This window comes from Alligator mississippiensis, chromosome 1 (genome assembly GCF_030867095.1).
Source record: "Alligator mississippiensis isolate rAllMis1 chromosome 1, rAllMis1, whole genome shotgun sequence".
In the NCBI taxonomy this organism is placed as follows: domain Eukaryota; kingdom Metazoa; phylum Chordata; order Crocodylia; family Alligatoridae; genus Alligator; species Alligator mississippiensis.
The window spans coordinates 485,300,189-485,323,599 of NC_081824.1; the positions used below are offsets into that span (position 1 = coordinate 485,300,189).

Genomic DNA, 23,411 nt, shown 5'->3' on the forward strand with positions numbered 1-23,411 from the left:
ACTTCCCAAGGGCCTGCAGACAGAGACCTTGAGCTGCTACACTGCTTGTACCATGTCTCCATGAAGATTACAACAGGCATCAAATCTTCCCCAGGGCATAATTTCATTGGAGGCATCAACATACCAAGTTCAGAAAGTGTAGTACCTGAGACTTTCTATGTGTTTCTTTGCCTGCTATGATCTGGACATGACGTATATGAAGACTGCAAGAGTGATTAGTGTCACACATGATTACTGTCTGTTGCCCAGGACACTGTGTTCTTGACTACAAATGGATGAAAAGATACTCCCAAGTACCTGGGACTTTGATTGACAATCCTTCAAGCACCGAGGTTTAAACAGCTTGTGCAGCTTTTGCACGCAGCAGGCCACTCTGTGAGTGGGGGCAGTGTGGTTCATTCTGAAGCCAAGAGCATTCGGGACCAGGCCCAGGTCCCCCTCCCGCCCCCAGCACGACACTCACCCAGGCTCAGTGTTCACAGTCGAGTTGGCCCACGTGCCATGGTGAGACTTCAGCTGCTCCTGCAGGGAGAAACAAGACGGTCTGTGGTGCTGGACACCCACCCCAGAGCCAGCTGAAGGTCCTTTTCTGCAGAGCTGTTGCCAAGCCCGTCACCCCCAGCCTGTCCCAGTGCATTAATCTGTCCTAAGTGCAGGACTTTGCACTTGTCCTTGTTGAACCTCAGGAGATTCCTTTTGACCCAGCCCTCCAGTGTGTCGAGGTCTCTCTGAATCCTAGTCCTGCTACTTCTCCCAGCTTGGTGTCATCCCTGAACTCCCTGAGGGTGCACTCAGCCATCTCCCATGTCACTGATGAAGACATTGAACAAAATTGGGCTCAGGACCGACCCCTGGGGCACACCAGTTGATACCAGCTGCCAACTAGACATTGAGCCACTGCTTACTACCCATTGACCCCAATGCTCCAGCCAGTCTTCTGTCCACCTTGCAGTCCATTCATCCAACTTGGACTTCCTCAGCTTGCTACCACGAATGCTATGGGAGTCGGTATCAAAAGCCTTGCCAGTCACTTTGTCGTAGAAGGTAATCGGGTTGGTCTGGCATGACTTGTCCCTGGGGAATCCACACCGACTCTTCCTGATCAACTTCTTTTCTTCCCAGTGCTTAGAAATGGATCCCTCAAGGATCTGCTCCAGGATTTTTCCAGGGACTGAGGTGAAGCTGACAGGGCTGTAGTTCCCTGGATCCTCCTGCCCTTCTGTCATCTCCATTCTCTTGGGCTACCTCTGGCAGTTCTTCCTCCGTAGTCCCAGGGGTCTCCTCCAGCATTGAGTCAATGAGCTCCTCATGGTGAAGGATGCTTTGGAGCCTCCCCACCAACTCCTGTGATGCCCTTGCCTGTTCCCTGACAGACACCCCAGGAGGCACCACTCACACTGCAGGTGCTACTTGACCTGGCCCTCACCCGAAGGAACCTGCAAGTCGCGCACGTGAGAGACCCCCAGCAGGACTGCCCTGCCCCGAGGTAGCTTCCTGGGGCCAGCCCCCCACTTCACCCACTGCCCCCAGGCCCAGCCGCCCTTCCCCTGTGTCAGGTCCATCATGCTGACACTCACCGGAGCTCGCCGAGGCTTTGCTCACCAAAGCTTTGCTCTCCAAGGCTTCCCTCTCCATGGCATCAGAGGCTTCGCTCTCCACAGCTTCCTTCTCCATGGCTTCGAAGGCTTCCCTCTCCTCGGCTTCTTGGGCTGAGAGAGAAGGAAGAGGGTTACAGTTCCTGAAATGCAGGCACTGGCTCCCCCAGACCAATGCCCCCCCCCATGCCTCACACCCTCCCGTGCCAGCAAGAAGGTGCAGGTGCCAGGGTGACAGACACCCTTATCACTCCCCAGACAGGAGGAAGGCCCAAGGCTCTGCCCAGCCTCCCCAGCACCATCTGACACCCGCAGGGAGACAGTGTAGGGCAGGATGAGGCTGTCTGCCCAGGGGGCTGCTCTGCACAGAGGGGAGGAGAGACAAGGAGGCTTCACACTCACCGGGTGCTGCTTCGTTGTACACTGCTCCATGTTCTGCTGCCCGTCCTGCCCGCTCTGCATGGAGAAGGCAGAGGACAGCAACTGCAGCTGTTTCCACAACTGGGGTCACGACCGCAGCCCAGGACGTGGGGCCAGGATACTCCCACTGGGGAAGGGATGGTCAGTGGGGCAAAGTCCATGCAGAGCCCAAGACCAACCCTCGTGTTGCACAAACTGCTAGTTTTGTGCCCTTGGAGGCCTTTCCAATCCACCTCAAGAAGAGGGTCACACACTCAGGCTGGGTCCATCTTAAGTTTATTGTTTGCGCAAACAGATCGACAAAGGGGTTGAGTCACCCAAAGCAGAGTTGACCCCGAGTCTTGCCCGAGGGTTCATTTTTATAGCTTATCTATGTGAGGGCCGGGCTCCGATCCCGCCGCCAAGTGCGAGTCAGGAGGGGCGATCCGCGGCCCGCCTTTGTGCATGCGGGCTGTGGCCAGCAGCCCGGGCACGCGGGGTCGGAGAAAACCAGTGGCGAGCTAGAATTAGTCACAAATGTGTAGCGGTTGATTGAAAAGATTATTTACTTACACCCAAAGATGGTAGTGGTGTAGGCTGGACAGGTTTCCAGGTGCAGCTCTGCTTAAATCCTCGCTAGAGGACTACGACAAATTCGGTTGCTCCCACGGAGTTGTTTAAGCTCCGCGGGTTTGGTTCAGTTCCCTGGTCCCCCGGAGTTGTTTAGGACTCTGTGGGTTCAAAAATTGGGTTTGCAGGAAAAGGATACGTCTTGGATTGTGCTCGGTGACGGGGAGAGGCTAGAAGTGGTTTGTTCTTTTGTTTCCCCCTCCGGAGTTGTTAAAGCTCCGTGGGTTCGGTTATTAAGCCTCTATTGCCCGCTTAAGAGAGGCGCGTTGGGTCCGCAAGGGTCCACATCACTTAGAGATCTTCACACATCGCGAAGTCTCCTCCTCCTGGCGAGTTCTGTATCTCTCCAGTTTTCCTCTCTCTCTGACTCGGGCGGAAACTACCCAAGCCTTTTGTACAGCTAGCAAGCCAATAGCTAGCTGCCACGTGTGCCTACATTTGGAACTGGCCAATAATGTGGCGTGAATCCAAATACAAATGGCGGGAACTCCTTTGCAACGTGCATCACTAGTATGCAAAAGAAATGCACCCTGCAAAGAAGCTGTAATTTGGCAGGAAATCCCCCGTTGCACCACAGTTCTCTCCTGCAGCAGAGAACTCTACCATGCAAAGAAAGCTACAATTTAGGCGGGAACAATAATTTAGCGGTGCCGAAGCGCACACAAACAAAAACCACAACTTTGGGTTGTGACAATCTAAACAAAGAACTTTAGTGTGTTCTGCAACTATTGGCAGCTTTACAGTTTCCTTACTGTTACGTCTAAGTTTCCACAGGACGTCTAAGTTTCCAGGCTGGGCTCAACTTATTATTGGTTAGGTTATAGCACATGCGTATTTTTAACAGGAGGAACTGCGGCAAACTTAATGTCCTTTAGTAACCCCTTATCTCTGTGTAACTCTAGGTCACTGAACAGGTGCAGAGAAAAAGAGGAACTGCGGCAAACTTAATGTTCTTTAGTAACCCCTTATTTCCGTTTAACTCTAGATCACTGAATAAGTATGGTTGTGAAGTTTTATGTGCAAAGCAGGCCTCAATCTATATGCAGAAGCTATTGCAAGTTATGTTTAATACAGAAGCATTTTGCAAAAAGGCATTATGTCTAAATTCTAATGTATTTGTACCACACTCGGGGCCCCCAGCAAGGCAGCCTCGCAGCACTGGTGCTGGGGTCTGGATGCTGCTGCCCTGGGGACACGTGGATCTGGGAGCCCAGAGCAACCTGAGAATCCACCATCCCCCAGGTCCCAGGCACGGCAGTGATGAGCCCTCCCGGCTCCCCTGCCCCAAGGCCTGGGCATGGCCTGGCCCCAAGGGCTTCCCCCAGCACTTACTGACACAGCAAACACCTGCGCCTGCCATGGCAACAAGCTGCGCAATGACACCGACAGCAATAACAATGCCTTCAATCTGCATCGGGTCGAACTCTGGAAGAGGGAAGGGGCCTGTGACTAAGGGGAGCCCCCAGGCCTGCCCGCAATGCTGGACGGGCCCAGAGGCCCCCCCCACAGTAGTGTCCCCAATTCCTCTTCCGTTTAGCAGGGTCAATCAGCTCCTCCTTCCCCAAACACCACATTTCTTCTCCCACCCCGTGCGGGGGTCACTCACCTGTCCTGCCCTTGTCCCAGGCCACTCTCAGGGCTGCACCCAGGCTCTCGTGCTCCACACTGCAGGTGTAGTTGTGGTTGCTGCTTGGGTCAATCTCAATGGTGGCCCAGGTCTGGTAGGTCCCATCTCCACTGGGAAGGACCCCCGAGCGGCTCGTCTCCTGGGGCTGCGCCTCCCCATTCTTCAGCCAGACGACAGCCACATCCCTGGGGTAGAAGCTGTGGACCCGGCAGGACAGGATGCTGCGTCTGTCCCAGGACAGCCTGTTGCTCACCTGTGCCACGGGATGCTCTGGGAGGGAGGAGACACCTGTGAGAGCAACTGCTTCTGTGGGACCCTCAGCACCCCTGCCAGGAGGCCGGGCTGGGCCCTGCACTGGGCCACACAACCTGGCTCCAGCACCCATTTCAGGCAGGAGCTGATGGCATCGGGGCAGGACCACAGGGGACAGGAGACACGGCTTTGCTGAGCTCGGGGCTGCAGGAATGGGGTCCCAAACGGATGATCTCTGGTTCTCAGACATGTGGCTGAGGCACGGACACCCCGTGGGCTCTGCCCAGCTGAGAGGCCTGAGCAGGACAGGGACAGGGGCACCGGGTCCCACAGCAGTGCTGGGCACCCTGGACACAGGGGGATGGGGTGGGCATTCCCCGAGGTATGGAGGTGCCCTGGTCAGTGCTGCCCTGGGCAGTGACACCAGGACTCACTGCTCTGCAGTGCTGCCTCCCCGTGCTGCAGGTACTTCCGCAGCCACGTGGTGCAGGTCTCCTCCAGGTAGGCTCTTACATCCTGAAGAAGGGCCTTATCCTCATTCCACCTGCGCTGGGTGACCTGGGCCTGTGTTGTTTCTGCTACCCAGGTGCGTGTTCTCAGGTCATAGCTGATGAAGTCTCCCCCCTCGTAGCCAAACCGCATGGACCCTCCAGTGCTGTTGTCTTCGTGGAGCTCACAGCCGTACATGAGCTGAAGTATGTGAGACCCTGAAACACACAGATCCAGGCCATGGTCAGGGTCACAGAGGAGCTATGTGCTGACCCATGGCAGGACCGGGAACCCTCCTCAGTCCCAGGGTCCCCCATGGCCTCCTGCTCACACCTGCCTGCTCACACTCACCGCTGGTCTGGTTGTAGCAATACCGCAGGGTGACAAGGTTTGATTGAAATCCCCCCTGCCAGCCCCACAAGCTCCTGGTTTCCCTGTCCCAGAAGTGTGGTCTGACGGCGCCCTGAACCCAGTCCTCGTGCGGCTCCTGTCTCCGCGTCTCACTGTCGTAGTGGAGAATTTTCTGGTCGTCCACATAGCTCATAGCAGTGAAGTAGGGCACGCCTGGGCTGGGGTCCGACACCCCCATGTAGAGGTGACGGTAGCAGTGGAAGCCTGCAGGAATGACAGTCAGCACTAGTGGGCAGACACCAGGGTCCCCAGTGCCCGGTGCCACTTCCCAGAGGGGCCACAGAGGACGAACACAGGACTGCACCAGGCACGGTGCGAGGGGCAGTGGGGCTGACAGAACAGGGCAGAGCTGGCTGAGTGTTACAATAGGGGTTACATCTAGGGGTTACTAGATGATGTAATTACTGTAATTACTGTCCCCACCACCTAGGAGCCTCCTGAAGAAATCTGGGGAAGTCCCAGCTCAATGCAATGCTCGCTTTTTGAGTGTAAGCCTGCCAGCTGACACCCAACCTTTAACACCTTTACATTGCTGTTCCACCAGGCACTGGATGGCAGGACAAATAACTGTATACAAATATAGGGCACCAGTGACAAACCTTTGCTCTGACGCATGGTATTTAGCTTGTGTCAGAGCAGACTCGACTAATCAAGTTTGCTGCCAGTCTGCTGAAGTGTGCTAATTAACACACTCCAGCAGCCTCTGCATCATGTATTCACTGTGCCCGTGTTTCAAAATGGCAGCAGCAGCACTTTAACTAAAGATCTTCGAACCAGCTTTTGTTAAATCACCCCTGCTGCCATTTTGAAGCACAGGATGCTGAATATGTGTGACACTGCGGGCACTCTAGTTAGACCCTTCTCCCCACCTCAGAGCATGTGCACAGAGGCCCTGAGAGATTTTTCAACAGCATTTCAAATTTACGTGCAACCGCCATCCAGAAACTTGGTCAAATAACTTAAAGCTGGGTGTTGTAAATTAAAGAAACCTGCTCACTCACCAGCAAATGTTAAATTCAAACAAGTTTATTACAAGGGAAAAGGAGAACAGTGGTACTCCCTAAGCAAAGTCTTTAACTGTAGCTCAAAATGGATCACAGTCACAGTCCGAGGCAAACCAACCTGGGGAGCTCCCTCCTAGCCCAGTCACCCACAGCTGCCATCTGGGGATTCGACCACTCATGGTCCAAAAGAAATTCCTTATTTGAGCCAGTATACTTTGTGCAGTGGGCATGGCATGAAGAAACCATGTGCTGGGCCGGACAAGACTCTGGTCAGGGATGTCCAGGGGAGTCCCCCAGTGCCACAGAGTCATGGTGCGGGGTGGCCAAGAAGGATTTCCATTTCTAACCCCAGCCCACAGCAAATTCCCTATTCAAGCCATTGTCCTTAGTACAGTCACTGGGGGTGGGGGGCTGTGCTCTGAGTTGACAGTGCGGCAGAGCCAAACCATGCTTTGAGCTGGGCAATACTCTGGTCAGAGATGCCTGGGAGAATTGCCCAGTGCTGCAGAGTAATGGCATAGGGTGGCCCAACAAGGACTTCCATCTCTAATCCCATCCTAAAACCCAGTTCTTCATTCAAGCCATTATATTTAGCACAGTTGCTGGGGGGGCTGTCAGACAGCAGCTGGGAATGGTCGAACCGCCTTTTGGGCTGGGCAAGTCTCTGGTCAAAGACGTCCAGGAGAGTCCTCCAGGGGCACAGAGGTATGCCATGGGGTGGCCCAAGAAGGATTTCTGGGTATAATCCCAGCCCATAATCCCGTTCTTTATTTGGGTCCATGCATTTAGCACAGTGTCTGGGGGGTGCTGTCTGCTGGCAGCCTGGCACGTCCAAACCACAGCTTGGGCCATGCAAGTCTCTGGTCACAGATGTCCAGGACAGTCCCCCGGTCGTGCAGAGATATTGTGATGGCGGCCCAAGCAGAATTTCTAGCCATAATCCCAGCCCGAAAGTCAGTTCCTTATTCAAGACATTATACTTAGTAGAGTGGGCATGGGGGCTGTTAGCTGGCAGCCTGGCACGGCCAGACCGCGCTTGGGGCCGGGCGGGACTGTGGTCATGGTTGTTTGGGACAGTCCCCCAGTGGCATTGCCACGAGATTTGGGGTGGCCCAAGAAGTATTTTGTCCCATAATTGCATCCTAATCTGACCTTCGTTTAGGGCTCTGTACTTGATGTGAAATATCATTTTACATATTAATTAGTACAGATGCTAGCTAATGAAATGCTGTCTCTTTAGGATGTGTAATTCATTAATAACAAGTTTTTACTGGGTGAAGATTAGCTTTGCAAAGGGAACCGGGAATAAGGAATAAGGACCTGGGACTAAGGACCCAACTGCAGCCTCATGGGGGCTGCTCAATTTTTTGGCCGAGAAACGTCCAGGCGCCCCTGCCCTGGTCCCCGGCCCAGCCCTGCTCGCTTCTTTGTCCGCTCGGGCGGGCTCCCTCCGAGGTGCCCCCGTCCCCGCGCGGTGCCCGAGCCCCCCCACAGCCCGGGGCGGCCCCGGCCGGGACGAGCGGCTGCGGCGGACGCGGACCCGGTACCTCCCGCCCCGTCCCGCCCCGTCCCGTCCCAGCCGCCTCCTTCCTGCGGGCAGGGCCAGTCCTGCTGCCCGGGATGGGGAGGCGGTCTGTCCGGGCAGAACCGGGCCGGGGCAGCAGGGGGGGGGGGCGCACGGGACGGGATGGAGAGGCCCCACGGCCAGGCCCGGCGCTCCGCTGGGGTCTGTCCCGAAGCAGCCCGGCCCGGCCCTGCTCCGCGCTCGTCCCGGGCAGGCCCCGGCGGGGCGGGGCGGGGGGGGGGAGGCGCGGGAGCAGGACGGGCTGCTGCGGGGAGGCGGGTTCGTCCCGCCCCGCCCCGCCCCGCCCCTCCTCCTGCCCGCCAAGCCCGGGTGCGGGATCCAACTGCGCCGGCCCGGCCCGCGGGCGCAGCGCGAAGGGGTAAGCGGGTGCGGGGGGAGGGGGTTGCGGGCCCCGCAGGGCTGGGGGGGGCAGTTGGGGGTGCGGGCCCCTGCTCTGGGGACACGGGTGCGGGCAGCGCCATCCCCCCCCCCTCCGCCCGCCTGCTGGCCTGGCCATGGTCCGGCTCTGCCCGGACAGGCCCGCCCCGCCTTGGGGCAGACCCGGGTGCTGGGGGGAACTGAGGGTGAAGGTAAGACGGAGATGGGGGCGGCGGGAGGAGGCTGGCGCGGGGCGCGGCGCGGGAGGAGGGACACGCCGGCCCGGGAGGAGCCGCCCAGGCCGAGCCCGGCGCTGCAGGCAGGGCCCGCGCACACCTTCCCGGCGGGGGTAGGCAGGACTGTTCCCCGACCCCCCCCGCAAGCCTGGTTGCGGATCCGTGCTGCGGGCCATTGCTGTGCGGGTCACAAGGGGCCCTGGGGACGACAGCACCTCCCACCCCCACTGTGCAGAGATCTGGGCTGACACATGCCCCCTCCCCAAGGACCTGCCCCTGTCTCCATCCCCCATTTCCCTCACCCTGGGGGGCTCCAGCCCCCAAATATCTCTTCTGCTTCTCCTCCTCCACGCGTCCTTGCAGGGAGCTGCTCTCCAGCCTTTCCCGCTGTATTCACGACCCGGTGCTTGTGTGCGGGCGTGCGAGTGCCCTGGTGCCCCTGCGTCCCGCTCCCACCAGTCCCTTGCACACCTGCACGTTTCCCGCCTGCGCAGGGAAAGCACGGGTTCCCGTCCCTCTAGACACTGTGAATTTGGGACAAACGCTGTCCTTGGTCATATCGCCCAGAACCGGGATTTGCGGTTCCTATTTGGGCGCTGTCCCACCCAATCAGGGAGCAGGGGTGACCCTAACTGCAGGGCGGGGCAGGAGGGAGCAGCCGATGGGCTGGGAAGGGTGGAGAGCTGCGGATGCCCCATTTCTCCAGCCGGCCCGGTGCCCGCATCCTGCGCTGGGGCCGGAGGGGCAGGAAGGACGGCTCCGACACTGCTCCGAGTGACTCCATGTGGCTCCCAACTAGGGAGACGATGATCCAGTTGCCCATGGATCCGGTTGCTCCCTAGCCAGAGCAAGCAGGGAGCAAACGCCAGCACACAGCGCTCACAACAGCCTTATTCAGCCTGGAGTCAGCTTCCGGCGAGCTCCCAAACAACCAACAAACCGGGGCCCTGCACTGAACAACACTTCTTTCGACATTTCTACAGCTTGGTTCACGCTCATTAAAATCCACTCCCCCTTCGCCCCTCCCCCCATTGTTCCACCCATTTCTCCTCCCAGCACAAGCTCTGCCCTCATTACCATGGCATTGCCTATGCATGTCAATCATTTACATGCCTCTTCTGCTAAGAGCGCATGCTAAGGCCAGGAACTCGGCTTTTCTCAGTCACTTGCTCATTCTTCCTGGTTTCTTGCTGACTTTAGCAGCCTCTTCAAGGTTTTGCTTCTAATTTATCTCCTGACAATAGCTGGTGGGCTGCATCTTGTTCTTCTTAGGCAGTGGGCTATGTACTTTACAACTCTACCACCTTGTTAGAAAACTGCTTGCCTAAACGTTTGCAAGGTTATTTTTATAACATCATTATGCCTTGCGGTCAGCAGCTCTGCTGACACAGAAAAAAAGCCTTTATTCAGCTGCAAATCCAGTGCTCTCCAAAATCTGAATATTGTAACCCTTACAGTTGGGAGCATCAGGGCTGGGAAGACCTTGGTCTGGGGCAGGATTACAATCCCGGGTCTCGGATCCATGCTCAGATTTCCACTGTCTACTTTCCCACAGGTGTTCCTGGAGACCGGACACTGTTGAGAGGTGCCGTGCACAAGTGTATAGAGAGCGAGAGCCCAGTCTCCCGGCTGGTGAGATCCCTGCTGGGGAGACGTGGCTGCTGCGCTGGAGCCCGTGGCAGCTGTGGGCCTCCCCTTCCCGGCGGGAGCTGGAGGATTAAGACCCAGGAGGTGTGCAGGAGGGGCTGAGGGTGCAGAAGTCCCTCGTGTCGTCCAGACCGGAGCTGGTCCAGCACCGACAGATGTGGGGGCAGGACGTGACGCAGGCCATGCAGCCCCCTTGCGAGGCCGAGCTCCCCTCCACGACCCCACAGCTGGCAGCGCGGGATGAGCTCCCCACCCCAGAGCCCTGGCGCCAGCTCTTCCGTGGCCTGCACTACCGGGAAGCCGAGGGCCCAGGGAAGATTTGCAGCCGCCTGCGGGAGCTGTGCCGGCGCTGGCTGGAGCCCCAGCACCGCAGCAAGGAGCAGATGCTGGAGCTGGTGGTGCTGGAGCAGTTCCTGGCCATCCTGCCCCCGGAGATACGGAGCTGGGTGTGCGGGTGCCGCGTGGAGACGTGTGCCCAGGCCGTGGCCCTGGCCGAGGGGTTTCAGCTGGGGCAGGCGGAGGACGAGAAGCTCCAGGTGAGAGCCTTTGTTTGGTGCCATCTGCACCTCCACGTGTCGGGAGATGTTCCCCCCAAGATCCCGGCTCCCCAGCAACACATGTATCTCGTCCCCAGGTCACCGTGCATGTGAAGGTCGAGGAGGGGTCCTCAGTCCAGACGCAGCCCCCGGGGGCCCTGCCAGAGCCTGGTGATTCCTGGGAGCAGCAGCCAAATGCCCATGGTGAGGACAGGCCTCTGGAGGAGGCAGGAGATCTGAAAACCCCAGAGCCTGAGGTCGAGCTGCCTCATGTCCCGAAAGAGGAGCCCCCGCCCAACCCGGAGCCAGGTCCTTACCAGCCTTTTTGATGTACAAGGTTAACATAGGCTCGTCATGCAAATAGTAGCAGTTACCTCCCCACACCCCCCGCCATTATTACTGGTGGTTAGTGGGTTTAGGTCAGTTGAGTTTGGGGGACAACTAGGTAGAAAACAGGGCTGGGAGTGGGGTCGCAGGCTCCAAACAAGCGCTGCATGGGGGGACAGCAAGCGGAGCAGAGCGGACAGTAGCCGGTGGCTCTTGAATGAGTCCAAGGAGCCAGGGGCAGGTGAGGTGCGGGATGAAGTCCTGGTGTGCAGTTAGGAGCCTGAGCGGCTGTCCTGCGGTTGGGGTGAGCGGCTCCAATGCCTGCCCGTGCCCGGGACAGGGCCGCAAGGTTTGTACCTGTGTGGCTGGGGTGGGACAGGGCTCTGGTCTCTGTGGGTGGTCAGAGGCCCAGGATCTTTCTCACTCCCTGCACCGCTGCTCTCAGCAAGATGCTTTAAGTGACTGGCTCTTGCCGTGCTGCCATGGTCACAATCAGTGATCTAATTGCTGTTCCAATGATCAGTGTTGTAAAAATATCAGTCTGTAAAAGGCTGGTGCAGGTGATGCGGAAATGAGTCCCCAGTGGCCTCTGGCTGGGCCAGGTGCAGTTCACCCAGGCCTCCGTCCTGCTGCAGATCCCCGGGACAGGGGAGACCTGGAAGCTGTCAGCACGTGGAGGGTCCCCAGGCGGGTACCCTGGACCAGGCCCTTCCCCAGGCGAGGTGAGGAGCGGTGTGTCTCCCCTTTCCTGTGAGAGGAGGCCCTGTCCCCCAGTGCAGAAATCTCTCTGCCAGAACAGTTTGATGGGTCCGTGCTCCAGCAGGTCGGCGGCTCTTGTTCTCCCGGTGCCCCTGGGAGCATTTCACATGTCCTGGAGTAGACTGACCCTTGATTTCCCACCCCAACATGTGGACATGACCCAACACCAGCATCCCTCCAGATCCTTTGCCAGGGAGCGAGGTCATGGTGCCGTGATCACCATCAGCACTGGTGCAGTTCTAGGGGCTCATGTGCAGCGTCTTGCCGGTACAACAATTTGTCTCCCTTCTCCCCACTCTTCCACACACTGCAGCCTCCAGCTCCCTTCACCCCAGACCAGTCCAGGGGACGAGCGGGGCTTTCCCCTGCCCCCACCCCTGGACTCACCTGTGCACTCTCTTCCACCCGCAGGTGCTGGGACCCTGAGCAGAGCTGATCAGCAGCCTCCCGAGGAAGAGCCTGTGAACCTGGAGCTGCAGAGACCCTCCCCAGGGAGATGGGGACAGAGCGGCTCCCTGATGCCTGGGCCGCGCCAGCTGCAGGAGGGGCAGGGCAGGCTCGTGAAGCAGAAGCAGAGCATGGAGGTGAGCAGGGCACTAGCTGGCGGTGTAGACAGCAGCAGCGGGGCACTGTAAGCAGGGGATGCCCTATAAGAACAGTAGGGGCCCAGGTGGATGACCCTCTGATGCCCCGATCTATGTTGTGTGGCTCAGTGACGATGTGGTGTGCATTGAGGAGGGAGCAGTGTTTGCATCAGGCTCCATTGCAAGGCCTGGTGCCTTGGTGAGAATGGGCTGCGTGGTAGCCAGGACATGTCCGTGCCCCATAGGACACTGAATTGGCCCTCCTTTGCCAGGAGGAGATGGAGGTCATTAATGGTGTGTCCTGGCCGGCGAGGACTCAGTGGGGCCAGGCAGGGAAGCTCGATGCTGCTGCTGCGATCCAAGCACCGCCATGGTGATTCACCCCCTGCCCACACAGCAGCAGCGGGAAGCACAAGTCTGTGCCACAACCCCCGCTGTGGGCAAGGACGCCTCGCCGTGGTAGCACTAGTTTGTGGCACCACCACCAAGCTGTCCCACCCTGCTCTGTCCTGCCACGCTGCGTCCTGCTCCCTGGGTCATGGAGGCCTCAGGAGGCGAGCATCAGACCCGGGAGCCTGAGCCCGCAGCTGGCAGCCCTCCCTACCACCCCATGGGCTGTGCTGCACTAGTCAGCACCTCCCTCAGGCTGCAGCCACAGCCAGGGTGCTGCGGAGCAGGCAGGGCTGGGCTGGGCAGAGTGCTGTGGGTGAGGACTGAGGGGGCCAGCAGGGCTGTACATATGGAGAGAGTCCCCAGCAGGGCCAGGGGGCTATGGGGGGAGTGTGGGGCAGCAGCAGGGCTGGGGGACTATGGGTTGGGAGCACTTTTTTTTCTTTTATGAGAGAACTTGCAGTTTTCAAACAGACAAAACCAGGATCCTGCATGTCACGTGTCAGCTGAGTAGCGTACCCCTGTCTGTCCTGGCTAAGCGTGCAAAGGGCTGTAGTGCAGAGTGAGTGCAGACAGGGCTGGGGGCAGCGGGGCAGGAGACACTGATGCTGTAACGCTTGTCCCTGCAGCTCCGGGAGGTGTTTGAGGACGTGGCAGTGTATTTCACACGGGAGGAGTGGGAGCTGCTGGAAGAGGAAGACAAGGGGCTTTACCGGGACCAGATGCTGAGGAACCACCAAGCCCTTGTTTCCCTGGGTAAAGCTCTGGTTCTTGCCTTGCCCCGGAGCCATGTGAGCTCTGCAGTGGTGTTGTCTTCTCCCTGCTTCTAACAGTCTCATCCTCATGAACGTTTGGCTGGTGGCTTAAATCCCTTTGCTCCCCTCTGCTCTGTCCATGAGTAGACGTCTCCTATCTCATACTTGTATATATTCCTCCTTCGTTTGATCCAGCCGCCTTCCCTGGAGTCTTCGCCTTTGATAACAGGATTTCCCTTTGCCTTCGCACCATGATCATATCATTTACCATTCATTGTGCCTCAAAATGCACTAACAGCTGTTGCTTGTGCAGTTATTCTGATTTCCTCCCTCTCTTGCCTAGTGTGTCCTGTCCAAACTCATTTCCGCTCATTTACCTGGAATTGCACTGGTGTTTGCTTTCCTATGACCATATGTCCACTACCTGGATGAGAAGGACCATCCTCTTCCCCCTGCTGTGCCTTTCGTTTAATCCTAAATGTCCATCCTCCCTTGTCCTTCAAGTCCTTACTATAATCCGTGAGTTCATTGGCTCCATTCCCCAAATTTCAGTGGCTTATTCTGCATCCAGTACCAGTGGATAAACTCTCTTTAACCACTGCCCAAGCAGGATATCGAGGCCCTGCCCCTGACTTGATCTGCCGCATCCAGCGAGGACAGGTGGAGTTCTGGGTCTGTGGTGATGAGGACCGTGGGGCAATCTCGAGGTCGGAGGACGTGCTGCCAGGTGAGTTGTGGCTGTCCCCTCCACCCGACTCCCCTCTCACAAATGCTCCATGCCCAGGGTGAAAGGGAGCCTGGAAACTGCAGACCTGCCCTGTGCTGCCATTTCAGGGTGCTGGCCTCAAATAGCTTGTGCTGTCATGTGTGCAGACAGGTGTTGTTCCACGCCCTGAAATTCAAAGTGTGGAAACTCTCAGTAGTCTTTTTGCCAAAGACCACCAAGGATTGACATGGCCCCTTGCTGATTTAATATCAGGTAAAGTTTAATAGTAATTAAATAGTAATTTAATAGGGCCTGAGATGATGGGGCTGAGAGCTGGGCCAGAAACCCTTGTCAGTCTGCAGCTTAACCCCACCGAGTAAGGAAAATGAGACTGGCACAGTGACCTGGCACTGCCTCACCCCCAGCACTTGGGCCTTTGGCAGAAATACCTTGTTTTCTAGAGAAAACACAGGTGCCACGTCGTGTCCTGCTCTGAGGCCCATCCCTGCAGAAGGAATAGCAGTGCTTGCCCCTTGGCAGCAGGGTAGGGACTAACCTGGTGTTTCTTCCTCCCATGCAGGACATGCCTGGTTGCTGAGCAGAACCGAGGAGCAGGCTCCTGAGGAAGGGCCTGGAAAGCTGGAGCCACCATGGGCTTCCCTGGGGAGTATGGGTGAGGTGGATTCCCTGAGGCCAGCGAAGGACCAGTGGCACAAGGGCCAGGGGATGCCCCAAAAGCAGGAAAATGTAGCAGTGAAGCAGGTCCCATCTCTAGTTGGGCATTGGGATGAAGAAGGGAAAGAAGCCAGAAACAGCCCGTGGTGCAGGGAAGAATTTGTGGTGCTGAGTCAACTGAAGAGGCAGAAAGCAAAGGTCCACTGGAGAGAGACACTGCATGCAAACCAGGGCAGTGTGGAGGAGCTGGTAGTGAGGCAGGAGCCCACCACCAAGCGCAGGGGGAGAGGCCACTCCTGCACTCAGTGCAGGAAAAGCTTTAGCTGCCCCTCGCGCCTGGCTCTGCACAAGATAAGACATGCTAGGAAGAAGCCCCATGTATCTGCCACGTGTGGGAAGAGCTTCACCCGCCTCTCGAACCTGGCTGCTCACCACCAGGTCCATTCTGGACAGCTCCCCCACCGCTTCACCAAAAGGGGGAAGAGCTTTGTTCACAGCTTGGAGCTGCTCAAAAAACATGTGCACAGGAAGAAGCATCAGTACCACTGCATCACATGTGGTAAGACCTTCACCCATTTTTTCTCCCTGGTTCAGCACCGTCGGATGCACTTGGGAAGGAAGACGCACCGCTGCAATGAGTGCAGGAAGAACTTCATCAGCTGGCAAGAGTTGTCCCAGCACCGGTGTGTGCAGAAGAGGCAGCAACAATACTGCTGCACAAAGTGTGGGATGAGCTTCAGGCAGCCCTCCAGCCTGGCCAAGCACAGGTGCATGCAGACACGGGAGAAGCCGTATCATTGTTCTTTGTGTGGGAAGAGCTTTGCTCAATCCTCCACCCTTACCCTGCACCAGCGCATCCACACAAGGGAGAAGCCATATGAATGCTCTGAGTGTGGGAGGAGCTTCGCCCAATTGTCTAACTTCACCAAGCACCAGCGCCTCCACACAGGGGAGAAGCCACATCGTTGTCCTGAGTGTGGGAAGGGCTTCACCCTGTCCTCCCACCTGACTGTGCACCAGCGCATCCACAATGGGGAGAAGCCACATCAGTGCTCTGTGTGTCAGAAGAGCTTCACCTACATCTCCAGCCTGACCCGGCACCAGCGCATCCACACAGGGGAGAAGCCATATCACTGCTCTGTGTGTGAGAAAAGCTTCACCCAATCCTCCCACCTGACTTTGCACCAGCTCCTCCACACAGGGGAGAAGCCACATCGTTGTTCTGAGTGTGGGAAGGGCTTCACCCTGTCCTCCCAACTGACTGTGCACCAGCGCATCCACAACGGGGAGAAGCCACATCAGTGCTCTGTGTGTCTGAAGAGCTTCATCCACTCCTCCAGGCTGAGCCGGCACCAGCTCATCCACACAGGGGAGAAGCCATATCAGTGCTCTGTGTGTCTGAAGAGCTTCACCCAATCCTCCCACCTAGCTGTGCACCAGCACATCCACACAGGGGAGAAGCCACATCAGTGCTCTGTGTGTCTGAAGAGCTTCACCTACATCTCCAGCCTGACACAGCACCAGCGCATCCACACAGGGGAGAAACCACATCAGTGCTCTGTGTGTGGGAAGAGATTCCACAGATGCTCCCAACTAACTGAGCACCAGCGCATTCACACAGGGGAGAAGCCACATCAGTGCTCTGTGTGTCTGAAGAGCTTCACGTACATCTCCGGCCTGACCCGGCACCAGCGCGTCCACACAGGGGAGAAGCCATATCACTGCTCTGAGTGTGGGAAGAGCTTCACCAAATGCTCCTCCCTTGCCCAGCACCAGTGCATCCACACAAGGGAGAAGCCACATCAGTGCTCTGTGTGTGGGAAGAGCTTCACCCAATCCTCCCACCTGGCCCGGCACCAGCGCATCCACACAGGGGAGAAGCCACATAGCTGTTCTGAGTGTGGGAAGAGCTTCAGCCGATCCTCCCACCTGACCCGGCATCAGCTGATCCACACAGGGGAGAAGCCACATTAGTGCTCTGCATGTGGAAAGAGCTCCACACTGTCCTCCAGGTGGGCCTAGCCCCAGCATGTCTACACAGGGGACAAGCCACATCAGTGCTCTGTGTGTGGGAAGAGCTTCCCCCACTCTTCCCATATGGCCCAGCACCAGCTTATCCACAAAAGGGAGAAGCCAGATCAGTGCTATGAGTGTGGGAAGAGCTTCACCCACTCTTCCAAGCTGGCCCAGCAGCAGTGCATCCACAAAGGGGAGAAGCCACATCATTGCTCTTAGTGTAGGCAGAGTTTCACCTACTCCGGCAGCCTGTGCTGAACACCAGTGCATCTACACAGGGGAGAAGCTACATCGGTGCTCTGAGTATTGGAAAAGCTTCCCCCATCTCTTCCACCTGTCCCAGTATCAGCACATCCGCACCCAGAAGCATCTCTATTTCTGCCAGCCGTGCAGGAAGCCCTGGGAGATGTCTGCCTGCTCAGCACCCACCAGTGGTGCATTCAGACAAGCACCCCCATGCTGGTGACCTGAACAAAGAGTTCCCCCAGGCTTTGTCCCTTGTAGGGCACAGTGGGAATCCAGAGCCCAGAGGCTCACCCCCAAGTTTTGATTGTGGGGAAGGGGTAAGAAGAAACACCTCAGGCAGAGATCAGCCCCAACTAAGGGGAGATGAGATTTTTTTTTTTTGTAAAAATATATTTCTCTCTCTATATATGGTTATATATATCTAAACGGATCCTGTTACAGAAAAAAAAAAACCCTGCACCCTTGCACCCACACTCCTGTGCACCTGCGCACCTGTACAAAGGCCCGCTGGCCACCCGTACCCATTACAATGTCTGAAGCCATGCGCAAAACACAAAAATGCACCCAGTCCTTTCTGGTCTCTCCAACCAGCCCTCCCTTCACACCTACTCATGCGCCGTTTCTGGGGTCAGGTACTCTGCTCAACTGGTCTCTTCTTCATTGTCACTCCAGCTTCCACTGGAGGACCCGCTGCTGCTGCTGTTGTCACTGTGGCTGTCCTCCATACCACTCGTCTGGTCCTCTTCTCCGCTGCTGTCGCTCTCTTCTTTTGTTGGTGGGGGTTGTATGGTCCTGAGCCACGTGTCCCTGTGGCAGATAGCGTTTGCTGCGTCTTCTCCATGTGATGAGCAGATGATCTTTGTATCAGGCTTGGAGCCTATGCATTCCCCATCATGAATTAAAAGCAGATAGTAGTCCCAGGGGAAGAAGTGCCTTAATGGTAGGGTGACCTCCCCCAGACCGCTGTCTTCAAATGACACCCAGGGACTTTCCTTGGCTGCCTCCCAGCTTTCTCCTTCCTCCTAGTCCAGGGCTTCTGGCATACGAGCCCCTGAGTTGCAGGGAGGAGTGCATTTATGGCTGAAGAAGCATTCCCTACCCTCATCCCTGACCTTGCCTTTCCTCACCACCACATCACCCCTCTCCCAGAGCTGCCCATGCCCAGTGGGGTCTACGAGGAGCTGCTACTGCCACCCTATTAGCCTTTTTTACCTGTTTTGCTTTTCAGCCTCTGCAGACCTGTGCAGCACTTGGTACCTGCTCTTTGTTAGACCCTGCCTCTATGGGATGCCCAACAAGTAGGGAGAAAATGGATCGATGCACGCATTGCTCGTCAACAGCTTTATTCAAAGTGGAGACATCTTTGGGCCAGTTTCAACAAATTGGGGAGCTGCAATGAATATTAGTTCTTTTCATATTTATATACCTTCGTTTTTACTCATTAACATTTACCCCACCTTTGTCTCTCCTTTGCTCCGCCCTTACTCCTTCCCATCTTAAGCTCCGCTTTGTTTACAGCTTACTTCATTAGCATGCAGTTGCCTTTGCATGTCACTCATTTACATGTCTTTTTGCTATGAGCGCACGCCTAAACCCCTGACCTCTGCTTCTCTCCATCACTTGAAGTTTCTTGCTGATGTCTTCACCATCTCCAAGGTCTTGCTTGTGCTTTATCTCCTCATGATAGCTAGAGGTCTACACCTTGTTTCTTGTACACAGTGAGCTATATATCATACAACAGCACTCTATTGTTAGGAAAATGCTTGCCTAAGTGTCTTGCAGTGTTACTTTTAACATACCATTCTGCCTTCTGGTCAGCAGCTTTGCTAAGCCACAGGTTATTGCCTTTTATTCAGCTGCAAATCCAATGCTTCCCAAGATCCAAATACTGTCACCCCGACACTCTTCCCTGCTCTCCCTCCCTCCCTCCCTGCCTTCCCTCCCTTCCTTCCTTGCATTCTCTCATGACATCCCTGCTAGCAAAGCTCCTGGACTGAACATGGTACCTTGCGGTTGGTGTCTGTGTCCTCTGCAGAGCTGTGCCGCGGGAACCCTCAAGCCTTTCCAGGGCAGTTCTCTCTGTGACTTCCCAGACCCTTCTCTTTCAGAGGATTCACTGTTACGCAGAGCTTGTTGCTAACCCTGAGGAGCAGGAGTTGGTCCCACTCAGGGCTTCACTCCCCTGTCCTGCTGTGCAGCCAGGACCCTGCCGTGCTGAATGAACCCTGGGCAGGAGGCAGTAGAGTCCCTTACGTGAGTGTAGTGGGGTAGGAGGGGTGAAGGAGGTGCAGCTGGTGGCAGGTCCTCCCTCCCCTCTGGAAAGGTGAGGAAAATATAAAAACATTCTGCTGGTGAAATGCAGCACATTGTAATTGCCCACTTAGAGTACTGAGGCCTTCCGTAAAGTGCCACAGCCATTTGACTCTATAATAATCCTTGGGACATCTACTGCTGCACAGATGCCCAAATCACCCCTGTATCCTTCAGATAACTGCCCCCTGGCAGGGAGTCTGGCCCTACCACTGCTTCCCCGAGGGAGGGAGGATTGCAGGGAGGGAGACCTCCCTCCCTGGGAGTCCCTGAGCTGTTCCTGTGTGCAGAAGGTAGGGGAGCGCGTTCACACAGAGGTAGTTGGGCTGCACACATGAGCTCCTGCTGAGATAGCTGCCTGTGGCTCCTCTGAAGGCAGGCAGCAAACAAGGCGGGCATGAGCCAGGGACCCCAGGACCAGATGCTGTGGGCAGAGGTCAGAGACATCAGTGGGGAGCAAAGCCTTTTGCAGAGGGTCTGGGGTGGGATGTGGGGAGGCTGCTGAAAGGTCTGGTGTTGCTGCCACTGCCCGTGAGTGCCCTTGCAAGCTCTCCTGCATGGAGGGAGCAGGAGGGTGCTGAGGGCTGCAGGGCACAGGGAGACTGGAGGGCAAGAGGAGTGGTGCAGTGACTAAGGGAAGCTTTCCCCTCCTTCGCCCCATGGGTGGCAGATCCCTTCTTAGAGCTACATCCCTGCTTTTTTTCTCCTCTGTGCTCTTCCTCCTTGAGTCCTTCGTGACCTGCTCTGTCCTCTGGAACATCGTCTCTATGGCAGTGGTTCCCAAACTTTGGTACACATACCAGCAGTGGTATGCAGACAACCTGTCAGTGGTACACGTGCCCCACCTGGACCTTTCACCCATGAGGGTGAGAGCGAGGTGCCCACATGTACACACAGGCCAAACATCTATTTCACCTCACTCCCACCCTTGTTGGTGGAAGGGCGTGGCCCTGCCAGCACAGCTTCCAGGTGGGGTCCCGGGCACCTGCTCTGCTTCTCAGGCTACTGCTGGTGCAGGAAGCAGGAACAGATGCAGCAGGGGCTGTCTCTGAGTGGGACAGCAGCGCATGGGGCTGGGACTGGTGACAGCGCAGAGCCTGCACCCGGTGGGCATCAGCAGCAGGAAGCTCTGCTGGGCAGTGTCTGGGTTTAAGGGAGGGCGGGGGTGTGGGGACCCCCCACAATGCCCTCATGACACGCAGCCCTGGTAGGCAGTGGCAGCAGCAGCAGGCAGTTGCCCTCAGGGCACTCATGCCTGGCACAGGTGCCCTACCTGCATTGCACATGCAGCAAGGAGCACAGCCTCTGTCGGGCCATCTCTTTTGCCAGTGCTCCCCACTCACACGTGCAGTTCTTGCACTCACCTGGCATGCGGAGGTGGGGAGGGAGAAGCTGCAGGCACTGGAGCTGGCTGCCTCCCTGCTGGGGCTACGCAGCACAGGATGGAAGCCCCAGTTGTCTTCTTTTGAAGAGTGGGGAAGGCAGCTGGTTTCAGCATGTGGGGCTTCCTTGTCATGGTCAGTGAGTGCGGGCGATACAGACTGCCCAACGGAGGATGTGCCCTTTGCTGGGATGTGCAGTGCTGGCCATACCCCTCTGGTGCTTGTGCTGTGCGTGCCCTGAGCACCCCTGCCTCCTTCTGCACCATGGGGGAGGTGCAGGGGTGCACACATCCCCCCCACACTCCACAGACTCCACACACCCACAACCTGTCCTCACAATCCCCATATATACACACCCCTTCAACATTCCCTATTCTTACCCACCCATGGCCACACCGCCTCACAAACCTCCCATACACCCTACTATACACACTCTCACCCCCCCACACACACACCCTTTAATGTGGTGATATGGTTGTCTCATTTTAAGTGGTGTGCAATCTGCTAGAGTTTGGGAACCACTGCTCTTCAGGCTTCCTTGCTCCTACCTTGGCCAGTGTGAGGGGTGCCTGGTTGTGAACAATTTATTGCAGTCTCAACTGTGTGTGTGCCCAGAGGGGAATCCCAGCAGCACTCAGTCCTGGAGCTCAGGGGACAGGACACCTTGGGGAAGGGAATAGGCGAGGTGTGCTACCATTGAACTGCCCTGCCACAGGCTTCAGACTGTTGCTGGGCAGAAAATGCCAACAACCTCTATCCAGTGTGTTGAATTTTGCAAATGCCTTTTAAGATTGTGAATTTTCTCTAAAAATAGTCTGACAGAAATGTGAAAAGGGAAAACTCCTGGTAGTAAAAATGGTTTCATATTTCCAAAAAAAAGGGTCTTTGCTTTCAAGCCAAAAATGCCAACACCATTAACAGGCAGACAAGGTTCCTTGGGTGAATCTGATATCTTTCATTAGACCACCCCAAATAGTTGGAAAATAATTATTTAGCAAGCTTTCGGGTTCAAAACCCCTTTGACAGGTTAAGGAAGTTTTAGCAGTCGGTGTGTGCTCTTCCTTGATGGAGTGAGAAGTAAAGAAGCCAGCGGCTGGGCTGGATTGGATTTATGACACATTATAACCTGTTTGATATCTGACTCCCTAGGTATCTCTCCACTTTCATCCCCCTTCTCTCTCCCCCTCCCTTGCCCCCCCCCCCCCGTCTCTCACCCATTGACTCCTCAATCTACTTTTTCACTGACTACTTGTCTTGTATGCATACCAGCCCAGCCGCTGGCTTCTTTACTGGCAGATGGAGGCAGGCTGGGGCCAGTCACAGGGCTCAAGTGCCTATACACGAATGCTAGGAGCATGGGGAACAAGCAGGATGAACTATCACTCCTGCTTGCAGAAAACACCTACGACTTAGTAAGGTTAACAGAAACCTGGTGGGATTCTTCCCATGACTGGGCGGTACACATTGAGGGTTATAGGCTGTACAGAAAGGATAGGGTGGGAAAAAATGGAGAGGGGCTGCGCTCTATGTCAAGAAGCGATATACATCGACCCTTATCAAAACAGAATCAGAGGAGGAGAAAGTAGAAGGATTGTGGGTTAGGTTACATGAAGGGCAAGGAGAAAGGGATTTGGTGGTAGGGGTCTGCTACAGACCCCCACACCAAGGGGAAGAACTAGATTCGGGGCTCCTGAGGCAGCTCTCAGAAACCATAAAAACTAGGGACGCGTTAGTCATGGGAGACCTAAACTACCCAGACATCTGCTGGGAGACGCCGACAGCAAAGTCCCAGCGTTCACACACGTTCCTATCCTGTGTCCAGGACCTCCACCTGACGCAGGAGGTACACGGTCCCCCTAGGGGGGAATGCCTTACTGGACCTGGTATTGGCAATGAGGGATGATATGGTAGGGGACCTACAGATTGGTGGTCACCTGGGGGACAGTGATCACCAAATAACAGAATTCATCGTAAGACGTTGAGTGGGTAAGGTAACTAGTAGGGTGAAAGTGCTAGACTTTAGGAAAGCTGACTTCAATGAACTCAGGCGTTTAGTCATGGACACACTGCAGAGTAGGAGTTTTGAAGAGATGGGAGCCCAGGAAGGGTGTCTGTGCCCTAAGGAAATGATCCTTCAGGCACAAAAAGGGGAAAAGGGGCCAAGAGGCTTCCTTGGCTGACCGGAGAAATCCAGAGCAGCCTACGGGAAGAAAGGGGTCACATAAAAAGTGGAAACAGGGAGAGATTACTAAAGAGGAGTATACCTCCTCTGCTCGCACTTGTAGGGAAGCAGTTAGATGGGCCAAAGCTACCATGGAGCTGACGATGGCATCCCAAGTTAAGGATAACAAAAAATTGTTCTTTAGATACATAGGGAGTAAAAGGAAGCCCAGGGAGGAATAGGACCCCTGCTAAATGGGCAGAAGCAATTGGTGATGGACAGGGGGGACAAGGGTGAACTCCTCAATGAGTTCTTTGCCTCAGTGTTCCTAA

The 23,411-nt window shown here is 56.2% G+C and overlaps 2 protein-coding genes across 2 annotated transcripts; one reads left to right on the forward strand and one right to left on the reverse strand.

Moving 5' to 3' along the window:
- Positions 1 to 1,810: 1,810 nt before the first annotated feature.
- Positions 1,811 to 8,236, reverse strand: LOC132249868 (major histocompatibility complex class I-related gene protein-like). The gene is made up of 5 exons (XM_059725530.1): positions 5,344 to 8,236; positions 4,938 to 5,210; positions 4,231 to 4,521; positions 3,957 to 4,049; positions 1,811 to 2,725 (listed from the first exon to the last, which is right to left on the reverse strand). Exons 1-5 carry the CDS (start codon positions 5,579 to 5,581, stop codon positions 2,718 to 2,720), a joined length of 903 nt encoding a protein of 300 aa, XP_059581513.1. The 5' UTR covers positions 5,582 to 8,236; the 3' UTR covers positions 1,811 to 2,717.
- Positions 8,237 to 8,248: 12 nt separating this feature from the next.
- Positions 8,249 to 17,632, forward strand: LOC106739580 (zinc finger protein 665-like). Its single transcript, XM_059725454.1, has 7 exons — positions 8,249 to 8,350; positions 10,141 to 10,768; positions 10,867 to 10,972; positions 12,266 to 12,438; positions 13,458 to 13,584; positions 14,191 to 14,310; positions 14,870 to 17,632. The coding sequence occupies exons 2-7, from the start codon at positions 10,388 to 10,390 to the stop codon at positions 16,936 to 16,938; spliced, it is 2,976 nt and encodes a 991-aa protein (XP_059581437.1). The 5' UTR covers positions 8,249 to 8,350; positions 10,141 to 10,387; the 3' UTR covers positions 16,939 to 17,632.
- Positions 17,633 to 23,411: the final 5,779 nt, after the last annotated feature.